At 42.9% G+C, this 12,187-nt stretch overlaps 1 protein-coding gene across 1 annotated transcript in view; it reads right to left on the reverse strand.

Moving 5' to 3' along the window:
* NCAPD3 (non-SMC condensin II complex subunit D3) overlaps positions 1-12,187 on the reverse strand; it is a gene marked incomplete in the record, with an annotated part of 2,635,837 nt that overhangs the window by 863,642 nt on the left and 1,760,008 nt on the right. Inside the window, 1 exon segment of the mRNA XM_044081165.1 lies at positions 8,155-8,288. Coding sequence (XP_043937100.1) covers positions 8,155-8,288 — 134 coding nt within the window.

The following is a 12,187-nucleotide window of genomic DNA, read 5'->3' on the forward strand; positions in this document are numbered from 1 at the left end:
CGCATGAGCTGGTGGGAAAAGATGGGAGGGTCTGTATTATAATGAGCAGAAATAGCAGAGGCATGTATCTTAATGGAAGAAAAAGAGAGACCCTTATGTAAGAGATCTGTCAAGTAAAGTAAAATTAAAGTAATGTTTGGAAGAAGAGGATCAGAATCCTGAGCCTGCATCCAGGAACAAAATCTTTTCCATTTGCCTGCATAAGATTTTCTAGTACTAGGACGTCTGGCTTCTAAAATGACATCCATAACCTGCTTGGGCAGTAAAGAAGATATCAAAGGCCCTGGATTAACTAGGCCGCCAGGTTGAGAGTTCTGACATGAGAGTGTAGGACCTGACCCTGATGTTGGGACAGAAGGTTCGGAGACTGAGGTAAAACCCAAGGGGGGTCCAGGCATAGGTTTTTTAAAGTTGGATACCAAAACTGCCGAGGCCAATTTGGAGCCAGCAAGATTATCATCTTGGGCTTGTCCTGTTTTATCTTCAATAAAACCCGTGGAAGAAGAGGAAGAGGCGGAAAGGCATATCCCGAGAGGTTCCTCCAACTGAATGACAGGGCTTCCACTTTCCAAGCCTCTCTGTGGAAAGTCCTGGTGCAGAAAGTCTGTAGTTGATGATTGAGATGGGATGTAAAGAGGTTTACGTGAGGGCATCCCCAGACTGCTGTTATCATCCTGAATATCTTGGTGTCCAGCATCCACTCGTGTGGATCCGAAAGATTTCTGCTCAGACTGTCTGCCAGGAAGTTTTGTTTTCCTGGTAGAAACTGAGCTTGAAGATCCAGATTGCAAGCTAGAGCTGTGTTCCATAGATCCATGGCTAGTCTGCAAAGGGGGTAGGAATGAGATCCCCCTTGCTTATGTACCACATAACTGTGGTGTTGTCTGTCCGTATTAACAGTTGTCCTGGTTGTAAAAGATTCCTGAAGGCCAATAGAGCTTTCTGAATGGCTAACATTTCCTTTAAATTGATATGCAGGTGCTTCTGATCCTTTGTCCAAAGGTCCTGCAAACAATTGCCCTGAAAATGGGCTCCCCAAGCATAATCCGAGGCGTCCGTGGTTAGAATCGGAGAGGCAGGAGGCAGACGGTAGGGCTTCCCTTTGTTTAGAGCACATGCCCTGGACCACCAAAGAAACTCCTTTTGAAGGCAGGGAAGGACGGAGATCAGTATGTCTAAACTGTGGCAATGCTGAGACCATACACTTTTTAGGTACCACTGTATTTTCCTCATGTGTAGTCTTGCATATGGTACGAGAAGGATGCAGGCCGCCATGTGACCCAAAGCCTGCAGGAATTTCCTTGCAGATAGATGAGTTAAAGTTGCCAAGGTTTTGAAAGTTGAAGCCAGCTGTAACTGTTTTTCGGATGTCAGAAAAGCCATCTGGGAAGTGCTGTTTAGAAATGCCCCCAGAAAAGTTATCTGTTGTGATGGTGTCAAATTTGACTTTTTTATGTTTACAGAGAATCCCAGGAACTTGAGGAGGTGTTGTACAAAGTCTAGATGCTGGAGTAAGACATCCTTGCTGTCTGCCTGAATTAGACAATCGTCCAGATAAGGGTAAATTTGAATTCCCTTGAGTCTGCAGTAAGCTACTACTGGAGCCAGGCATTTGGTGAAGACCCTGGGCGCAGTAGATAACCCAAAGGGCAGCGCAGAGAATTGAAAGTGCCTCGATCCAGCTTTGAACCGGAGGTATTTTCTGCGATCCTGCCTGATGGGAATGTGTAAATATGCCTCCTTTAAATCCAAAGGTACCATCCATGCATTTTTGGACAGCATTGGAAGTAGCTGCTATAGAGTAAGCATCTTGAATTTTGGAATTTCTAGAAAGGTGTTCAAAACAGACAGATCCAGAATGGGTCTCCATGAGTTTTGCTTCCTTGGGACTAGAAAGAGCCTTGAATAAAAACCTTTTCCCATCTCTGAAAGAGGAACCAGTTCTATGGCATTCATAGCCAAAAGAGCTTCCACCTGGTTTAAGGCCTCCGTCCATTGATGTTTTGGAAGGTCTGGCCATCCGCTTGACCTTGGCAAGGTGTGAAAATGGAATTTGTAACCTCTTAAAACCACATCCACAACCCATTTGTCTTGGGTTATTTGAGTCCAATTTTGATAAAAAAGAGAGAGTTTTCCTCCGAGAGGGGCTTCCAGGCAAGAATTTCCTGTAGCCCAACAGAGGGAGTCATTGAGTATGTTTTCTTTGAGATTGTGACCTGTCCTCTCCTCCCCTAGGAGTGGAAGCAGTCCACTGTCTTGGTCTGTAAGCAGCTTGTGTTTGAGGCCTCCCTCTGGAAAGTCTATATCTACCCCTCTTGTGGCCTGTCTGAAGAGGGAAAGGACCAATTTTTAGAAGGCCAATTCCTGCTAAATCTAGGAGGCTGTACTTGTAAGAAATCTTTAACTGTTTGCATGGATTTCGCTTTATCCTCCATCTTTTTAATCACCTCTTCAGCTTTTGATCCAAACAAAACATTATGCTGAACAGGAGCATCCAATAATTTAGCCTTTACTTGTTCAGGTAAATTTTGTTCCTTTAGCCATGCATGCCTTCTAATGACTGTCTCAGAGGCCACAGCCCTGCAAGAAGCCTCCAAGGCATAATGGACAAAGTAGCAGAAGTGTACACCTTTTTGCCCCATCTTTCTAAGGATCGAGAATCCTTTTCAGTAGGAATAGGATTTTTGGCAGAAGCGGCCTTAGCTCCCTTAGAACCCTGAGAAATGGTTTCAGGGTCAGCAGAAGGGTTCTTGTATAAAAACTGATGGGAATCTGGAACCCTGTAATATCTATCAGGCTTAACAGGAGCAGGAGGAAAAGAATCAGGGGTTAAGTTAGCCTCCGAAAAGGCATCATCCACAATATCCAAAACAGGAGGAATAGCCAGGGATCTATGTTGGGGAAGAAGAAGAAATTCCCCTCGGTCTTTTCTTGGATTCCGAATACTCCTGTCCTTCCCAGTGGAAATGTTCCCTCATTTCATGCAAAGTTTCCCCAAAAGAAAAATCCTCAGGGGGAGAAGCTGAAGGAAAGGATTCTTCAGCATCAGAATCCTCATAAGGAGGGAAAGAATATTCCTGATCGGAAGAAGAAACAGAGGAAACAGAAGCCTGATCAGAGGAATCATAAGAGATATCCTGCCTAGGCCTTTTGTCAGGAGGGGGATGAGAACCCCTAATCATAGCAAGTAAATCCTCCGCCATCTTGAGTAACTGTTTCTGTGACTTGGGAGCTGGTTCAGAAGAGGCCTGTGTAGAAGTCTTTGCCTTTGCCTTTATTAGTAGCTGAGTAGGCCTGAAAACCCCTTAGGAAGCCGGTACCTGCACAGCAGCTCCGGACCCATCCGAAGGAGCATTGTCCCGAAGGTCCTGCAACAGGAATATTTAAAGGCCTGGTTGGCTCCTCATGAGAATCCGTTTTGGCCATCGGTTCTGAAATGGCAGATGACAGGGGCTGCAAAAGCGCCTCACTGACGACGGACCTGAAGCTGGCTCCGGTTGTGCGCTATCATCAGATTTGGCCCTTGGAGGCCTGTCTTTATCCTTGCGACGTTTGTGAACTCCGGTAGCCGGAACAGTATCAGACGACATTTTGTAATTAAAGCACCTACCGAAGTAATGAAAGGCAAAATCATACCTTCGCTTAATAGTACGTTGATTGAACCTGGCACAAAACCGACAACTAGCTACGTCGTGGTCTGGGCCCAAGCAAGGAATACAGTAAGAATGAAAATCCTTATGAAGTATTTGCTTCCCACATGAAATACAATTATTAACTTTTTATGACAACGAAGTGGAGTAAGAAAAAAGTTTCCCCAACGGGGTACTTAGCTTTGAGTGGAGAAGAAAAAAATCTTCGGATTGAAGTATATCAGTAAAATTCGTCGAGTCAGCCGACCAGCACTTGTGAACTGCTATCACCGCACGACAAGAAAGACTGGAGAAGATGGCGTCGGCTGTCAGCTTTGTACTCCTGGCGCTCTGACGTCAGGGAGCATGGTTGAACAGCCGACGCCAGACCCAGACTTTGGGATTCTGTCCGACCGAGGGCTGCCTGCCAGCAGGGGAGAACCCTACAGTCATGACTGCAACAGTGAAACACGATGAACATCTGCATTAACACATTGTACTACCTCATCAAAATCCTTCCCTATCAGGACATCTGCAGGATGATTGTTTGGTGCCCCTGTTGTCTCAGGACAACCTACTATTGGCACTTTGTCTTTCCCACTTACTGGCTCTCTCAACTTTTGATCCCCACCTTGCCTCCGTGTACATCTATATGCCACATGGCCCCACTGGTTGCATTCAAAACATTTAACCCTAAGTCCTGGACAAGTACCCGGACTAGTAGCTTCCCCTGCTACTAGCAGATTCTGTTGGGGTAGTCTGGGCTGCCCACCATGGGTTCCTTTAGACCCATGAGCAGTTCTGGGGGTCCCTTTCCAGTGTAGGGATGCCCTGCTTGCTAGGTATAGGTCTCCCTTCTTTGCAACTCATCTAAAGTAGCACACTGTCTATCAGCTAACCAGATCATCAAGCAAATTGCTAAGGGCTTGTTCCCTCAACAAAAGGTGTACCAGCAAATGAAAAAGGGGTGACCTGACATTCACTCACCCACCTGTGAAAAATAAGTGGTCAGTTCCGCAAAATGTTCACACACACTTTCATCTGCTTTGCATCTATGCTCATGAAACTTTTTCCTATAAGCGTCAGGTGTTATCTTAAAAAATTATAACAAAATTCTTTACAGCATTATAGCTGAAACAGTCAACGTCAGATAATTTGGAAAGTACATTTACAGCTTTACCATGGAGTAAGGGGATCATGAACTGTACCATGAGCCTTTGGTCAACATCATACCGTTTACATACCTTCTCAACCATGTGAATGAAATTATCAAAATTACCCCCCCCCCCTCCTGTAAATAAACTGTGGAAGAATTTACTGCCCTTTTGTGCTTCTGGGGTCCACTTACTTCCTTCCCCATTACCTCCTTGACTCTGGCAAAGAGTCAGCATCTCCTTTTCGTGCGACCTCTGCCTTTTCTGCTCCACAGCTTCCATTTCCAAACGCCTGACCTCCAACTCAAGTCTTTTTAGCTCCAGATGGATTTTTAAGTCCTCTGCAGAAAAGTTGAGCTGTCATTCTCTGAGTGTTGTATATCTCCACAGCCAGTCTGATCATCCTCCTGATTTCTGTTTTCTGATGCAGCTGTGACTAAAACTGCAATCATATCTGCCTTAGTCAGGTTTCCATGTACCAGTCCCTTAGCCTGGCACATCTCAGCCAACTGGCTCCTTGTCAGCTTGCCATACTCCTCTGCTGACATGCTTGCCTGCTCTCCCTGACTAACTAAGCTAACAAAAGAAATAAAACAATTGTGATCTGAACTCTGAATATTTACTGCGTGACTGATTTAGAGTACAAAACACCTTCAGTGATCTCTGTACCCAAGCTGCAGGAATTCAATATCCATACCACTACAACACTACACTACAGGATAACCCACCACTGCCAAACAATTAATATGTGAAGTCCATGCACTGGCCCAGTAATCAAGGAGCCTCACTCCTCACCACTACCACCAGTGAGGGGCGTGCACATTGGGAAGGATAACAAGTACACAAAGTAAAGTACAATCTCCCTTAAGAGCACACCGAAATCACAGTCAGTTTGGGGCTGGTTTCTCCCTTTCTCTTCAGATCCCCAGTAAGATTCCCCACCGGCACAGCTATAGAGTGGATTCCTTAGCCAGAGTTGCAAGTCAAGTCCTCCCAGCACTCCCTCTGTCCAACCAGTGCTTTGTGTCCCTGCCCAAGTAGCTGACACACACAGACGCGCGCGCATACACACACAGACACGCGCACACAAACAGACGTGCACACACAAACAGACGTGCACACGCATGCACACACACACACACACACACACACACACACACACACACACACAAAAATGTGATTTACATACAAAGACACAGACACTCCTGGAGAAGGCTGGCACAGGTTCACTAGGTATGCCCCTTCTGCCCAGGCTATAATGTAGTAATCCACTGCCACCAGAACCCCTAATATCAGCTACTAATAAGGCCCCTACCAAAGGGTGTCCAATTTTACTGTGTAATATTATTATCCAATTAGTAAGTGTGACCGGAGCTTTTAAGGCTATTGGAGTGGCTTAGTACAGTATCACTAAATACATGCAAGTACTCTAGAGCTTAAATTATCTCTACACAAAATAGCCACAGTTGAAAGGTTTAAAAATATTTAATAATAAATAATAAAAACACAAGACAAATCTCAATTCAACACAGTGATAGTCAAGAGTTCAGAAATCACAGGAAATGCTTTAAAACAGTATTGCTGGATAGTCTGACAAATATAGAAAAACAACTAGACTAAATCTGACTAAATTCCTGTCTAACTCTAAGAGCAATTCTGTTATAAATTCTACTTACATAAAGAGCAAAGGCAGAGTGCTGGTGATGTTGTCAGTTCTGAAGACAAATGCAAATTGCTCTCTCTCTCTCTCTCTGAGATCTCTTAAATTGATAACACATCACTGCTGACTCACTTTAGATTACATCATTCTTGACACTTGTCTGGTTTCCAGGCTACCAGAAACTCTAAATTTACATTTCTTAGTTTTCTTAGTAAGCTTGCACATGGCCAGGAAACCACAGCAATAAAAGACATTATACATGTAAAATCTAGCAATTAACTCTTGTCTTAAGACAATAGAAAGAATGCCTTCATCCAGATATCCCGTCTCCGAGCCCTGAGATCAAACAGTCATAATATGCTTTACTTTATTAGCTTTCTTCCAGCAGGGTGCACTGTGGTTACATTTTTGAAGTTCAAAACATATAACACAATTTTTCTTGCATTTAGTTTTCTTACATTTGTAAAACAGCCTGTGGGTTATATTAATATTTACAATGACATAGAATTATCTACAAAATTCTATCTAACTGGGCTGGCAGCCTTTAAGTTTTTCACACCTGGTACAAAGTAATTGTTTAAACATAAATTGTTTGGCTCTGAACTAATTGGAGGAGTGACAGTACTGGACTGTGCCAAAACAGTTGGTGCAAAAGCAGACACCGACGGCACCGAAGACATGCCCATTTCCCCTTTCAGTTCCGAAGGACCTGCTGGAACTGGGGATTTCTTAGGCACTTTGGATAACGGTGCTGAAGATGCTGTCGGCACCGAGCTGCTCCTATTCTTAGAATGTTTTGATGAAGGAGAGCTAATATCCATTTTAGACTTCGACAAACCAGATATGGCCTCATCGAAAGCGGCTTTAATAAGACCCTTCAGGATAAGCTTAATTTTCTCTCAGTAAGGGCTCGATGACTGAAGCCATGACAGATGGCGCAGTCTTCTTGAAGGTGCACCGGACCCAAACAGTACACACATAAGGAATATCTATCAGAATTTAATACTTAACGTTTGGACTTCTGGCACCTTTTGGAGCCAGAAGTTCCCTTAAGTTGGTCAGAAGTTGCCTTTTGTCAGCCATTTCCAAGGCCGCACGCACACACAACCAAAGAAGAAAGGTGACCTAGATAAAGTTCAGACTTTTAAGGTTGGAAGATGCATCAACAATGGTACGAAAGACTTCCTGGTGGTAAAGAAGAAAGGAAAGAAGGGAAGGAAAGAGAAAGGGAAGGTACCAATGATGGTATAAAGAGTTACCTTAAACAGCAAGAGAAAGAAATAACAATGGTAATATTAGATAAATACAGATGTGTTAAAAAGCAACAGCAGGAAGAGGAGCTGGGTATTACCAAATAAAGAAATCACTAATAAAGGGAAACATTTTATTCACTAGCAAAGAAATAGCTTGGTCGAGAGCTGTTTAAATAAACCCGTCTGGTACTGAAAGCGGCAAACAAGATCGGAGGTAATTCTGTGAGGAGCATTATGGGTATAAGCTTAGCTACAGAGTTTTTGGAGGGTGCGAGCTGGATTAATTGCTGAGTCTGTTCCGAGATACAGCAGCAAACCAGCAAACCGAAGAGTCAAGAATAAAGTGAAGACGGACATCATCAGATCTGAACTTACATTGTAAAATGAAACAACTGTATTCAAAAACAGCCGAAAATCTCAACCACATTTTCTGCTACTGAAACTGCCATTCAACATACCCAAAACATTTTGACTGATTTTAGTGGTAATGTCGAATCTTTGCTCATCCGTGAAATGATCTAAAAGAAATTTGTATATCTTCGATCTCTTTTCTTTGTTTGCATTTCCTTTCAAAGAAAACAACCTCTTCTCCCTGCCAAAACAAATATATGTGGATAAACAAATGTTACACACTCCTGCAGCTGCACTTTAACTAGTGACGATACAACCAAAGCAATGTTTAAAGCACATGTCACTTAAAATATTGCAAAACAAATCAGACAAAAACATTTTGTGATGCAAAGTTATCAAGAAACGCAACCAGAAAATATATAGTAACATATAATAGCACCAGTTATATTAATTTTAACTCCAGATTTCTGAATCAGATTTGAATTTCACAATGCACATTTCTTATTTTTTGTAGGTTTGATCATTTAAAATACAAAGAGATGGGCTAGGCAAGTAACCTCAGCAACATTCCATCTTTAAATATCTCGGCAGTGGGTAAATGCATCTAGATAGCTCTACCACAACAAAATGTGTGACTGGTAAATCCTTTCCTCACCAGTTCAAAGGGGCCTCATTTGGTATACTTAGAAAATAAGCAAAGGTCTCACATCTACCTCAGTTACTAGTTACTACCAGTTACTCAGTTACTAGATTTTACTAGATTCAGAGATGCATTCCTGTCAAGTCAAATACAAGTGTACAACCTCTTGAGATTGGAAGGGAAAAAAACAAAACAAAAGAGGACAAAACAAACATCTGATGCAAACTATTTATTCCAGAAGAAGATGGAAGGTGCAGAAGTATTCCTGTTGACCAAGACCTGGTGATGCATTTTTAAGATATTCTTTTGGTACATAAAAAGATGCAGAATACTGGAAGAAGGAAGAAACTGTGCTATACCCTCCTGGGGGGGGGTGGGACATGCAGGAGTGTGTTGGTAAAACCTGCTCTGGGGACACATTCCATTGCAATGTCTAGATGAGAAGTGGACCTTGTAAAGTACTTGCAGTGAGGCTTCTGAAGCCTGCAACAATTCTCTGGAGAGGGGTGGCATGAATGGCCCAAGGAGGAAATTCAACCTGCTACACTGATGATTATTTTCACACTTATTTACCTGCCATGGGCAAAGGAAGCAAACAGCTACTCAGACTACAATATGGCTACAGCAGATCACGTGGTATGATACTTTAGCATATTCTGCTATATTATATATATATATATATATATATATATATATATATATACACACACACATATATATATATATATATATATATATATACACACACACACATATATATATATATATATATATATATATATATATATATACATATACATATATATATATATGTAAAACTACAAGTGATGAAGCATAACTGGTCGATCATCAATTGATTGAAAAATACAAAAACAAGGTTAAACATATTTTTGGTGGGGGGGTCTCCCCTGCACTCCTCACACTCTCTGCTAATTATATATATCAACTCCATTTTCTCTAATCCCCACTGTACAGTGATTTTACACAGAAAAAAAAGCCAGTACATGTGATTGTCTGGTTTTTGATCAGCTGTACCTGCTTCTTTTGTTTGACAAAGTACAGTTGTGTACACTTATCATAAATGTAGATGTTCGAGTGTCTTCACTGTTGCAGTCATTCTTCCTGCCGGCAGGCAGCCGTCGGTCGGCCAGAATCCCAAAGTCTAGGTCCGGCGTCGGCTGTTCAGTCATGCTCCCTGACATCAGAGGGCCAGGAGCACAAAGCTGCCAGCCGACGCCATGTTCTCCAGTTTTTCTTGCCCCAGATGTCAGCTGCCCAAAAGTGAAGGCTAATAGTAAAACAAAAATGTAACATACAACAAACCCCATACTCTGTAGCAAATACACCTCAGAAGAAGGGTGAAGTAGGAAACCACAGTAATGAAAGTGTAAGAGGGGACAGTAGGGTGGGTAACCCAGACTACAACAGTGAAGACACTCGAACATCTACATTTATGGTAAGTGTACACAACTGTACTATGTTCATCGTGTTTCACTGTTGCAGTCATCACTGTAGGGTTGAATCCCAAAGATGAGATAAAGGGTGGTGGTTATAGAGTAGAAAGGGCGGCTAGAAGGCCCTGCAAGACTGCAGAAGCAAAGCCTGCCCTAGACTTAGAGTAAAGAGGGAGATTATAGTGCTTAGAGAAAGTATGCACTGAACTCCAAGTTGCAGCTTCCAAAATATCTTTGGTAGGTACTCCCCTGAGAATGGCTGCTGAAGTAGCAGCAGCTCTGTTAGAGTGAGTTCTAATTTTTCCTGGGATTTGCTTTCCATGTTGTGAATAACAAAATCTGATTCCATGAGCAATCCATTTAGAAATGGTCTGTTTTGAAATAGCTTTGCCTTGAGAATTTGTTGCATAAGAAACAAACAGTTGCTCTGTTTTCCTGATATCCTTGGTTCTGTCCAGGTAAAAACGTAGTTGCCTGTGTACATCCAAAGAATGAAAGATCCTCTCCCTCTTATTTTGTGGATTAGGGAAAAAAGTTGGCAGGTGAATAGTTTGATTTAAAGCCACTTTGGAGACCACTTTAGGCATGAAAGTAGGATTAGTCCTTAAAGACACCCTGTCTTGATGAAAAATAATATAAGGTTCCACAGCCATGAGTGCTTGTAACTCGGAGACTCTCCTGGCTGTAGTCAAAGCCAGTGGGATAGCGGTCTTCCATGAAAAATACTTAATGTCCGATGTGGCAGCAAGCTCAAAAGGAGGCAGAGTGAGTTTTTCCAGAACATAGTTGAGGTCCCAGGCAGGTATGGGTGGTGTCCTAGGGGGCCTTAAATTCTTTGCTCCTCTGAGGTATTGTTTCAGAAGTGGATGCGAAAAGATTGGAGGAGCTGTATTGTAATGTGCAGAGATGGCTGAGGCATGTATTTTTATGGATGAGAAGGATAAACCCTTATGCAGCATGTCTGTCAGGTAAAGTAAAATCAGTGGGATATTAGGAATGAGATGATCCGAATCCTGAGCATGCATCCAGGTGCAAAATCTCTTCCATTTACCTTCATAAGATTTTCTAGTGCTAGGCCGTCTGGCTTTTAAGATGACATGCATGACCTGTTTGGGAAGGGTAGGAATAATCATAGATCCTGAATTTGCAAGCTGCCAGGCTGAGAATTTTGATATGAGAGTGCAGAACCTGACCCTGGTGTTGGGACAAAAGATTTGGTATCTGAGGTAAAATCCAAGGAGGCTCCTGGGATAGGATTCATCAGTGTTGAGTACCAAAATTGACGAGGCCAATTTGGGGCCAGTAAAATCATCTTGGGTTTGCCCTGTTTGATCTTTAATAACACCTGTGGAAGAAGAGGTAGTGGAGGAAAGGCATAACCCGAGAGGTTTCTCCAACTGAAAGAGAGAGCATCCACTTTCCATGCTAGTTTGTGAAATGTTCTTGTGCAAAAAATCTGTAACTGGTGGTTGAGGGGGGATGCAAATAAATCTATGTCCGGGCAGCCCCAGGCTTCTGTAATCATCTTGAATATTTGGGTGTCTAGCATCCACTCGTGTGGGTCTGACAGGTTCCTGCTCAGTCTGTCTGCCGGAATATTTTGTTTCCCTGGCAGGAGCTGAGCTTGTAGATCCACTTTGCAAGCTAGAGCTGTGTTCCATAGAGTCATGGCTAGTCTGCAAAGGGGTTAGGAGGGTGAACCCCCTTGCTTGTTTATGTACCACATAACTGTGGTGTTGTCTGTCCGTATCAGTAGTTGTCCTGGCTGTAGAAGGTCCCTGAAAGCCAAGAGGGCATTCTGTACTGCTAACATCTCTTTTAAATTGATATGTAGGTGCTTCTGATCCTCTGTCCAATAACCTTGCAGGCCTTTCCCCTGCAAGTGTGCTCCCCATGCGTAATCCGAGGCGTCCATGGTTAACACTTGGCTGGCTGGAGGCAGACTGAAGGCTTTCCCTTTGTTGTGAAGACATGCCATGGTCCACCAATGGAATTCCTTTTGTAGGCAAGGCAAGACAGCAATCTGTGTCTCTAGACTGTGGCAAT

Source organism: Protopterus annectens, chromosome 8.part0 (assembly GCF_019279795.1).
Source record: "Protopterus annectens isolate FY-2018-M chromosome 8.part0, PAN1.0, whole genome shotgun sequence".
NCBI lineage: Eukaryota > Metazoa > Chordata > Ceratodontiformes > Protopteridae > Protopterus > Protopterus annectens.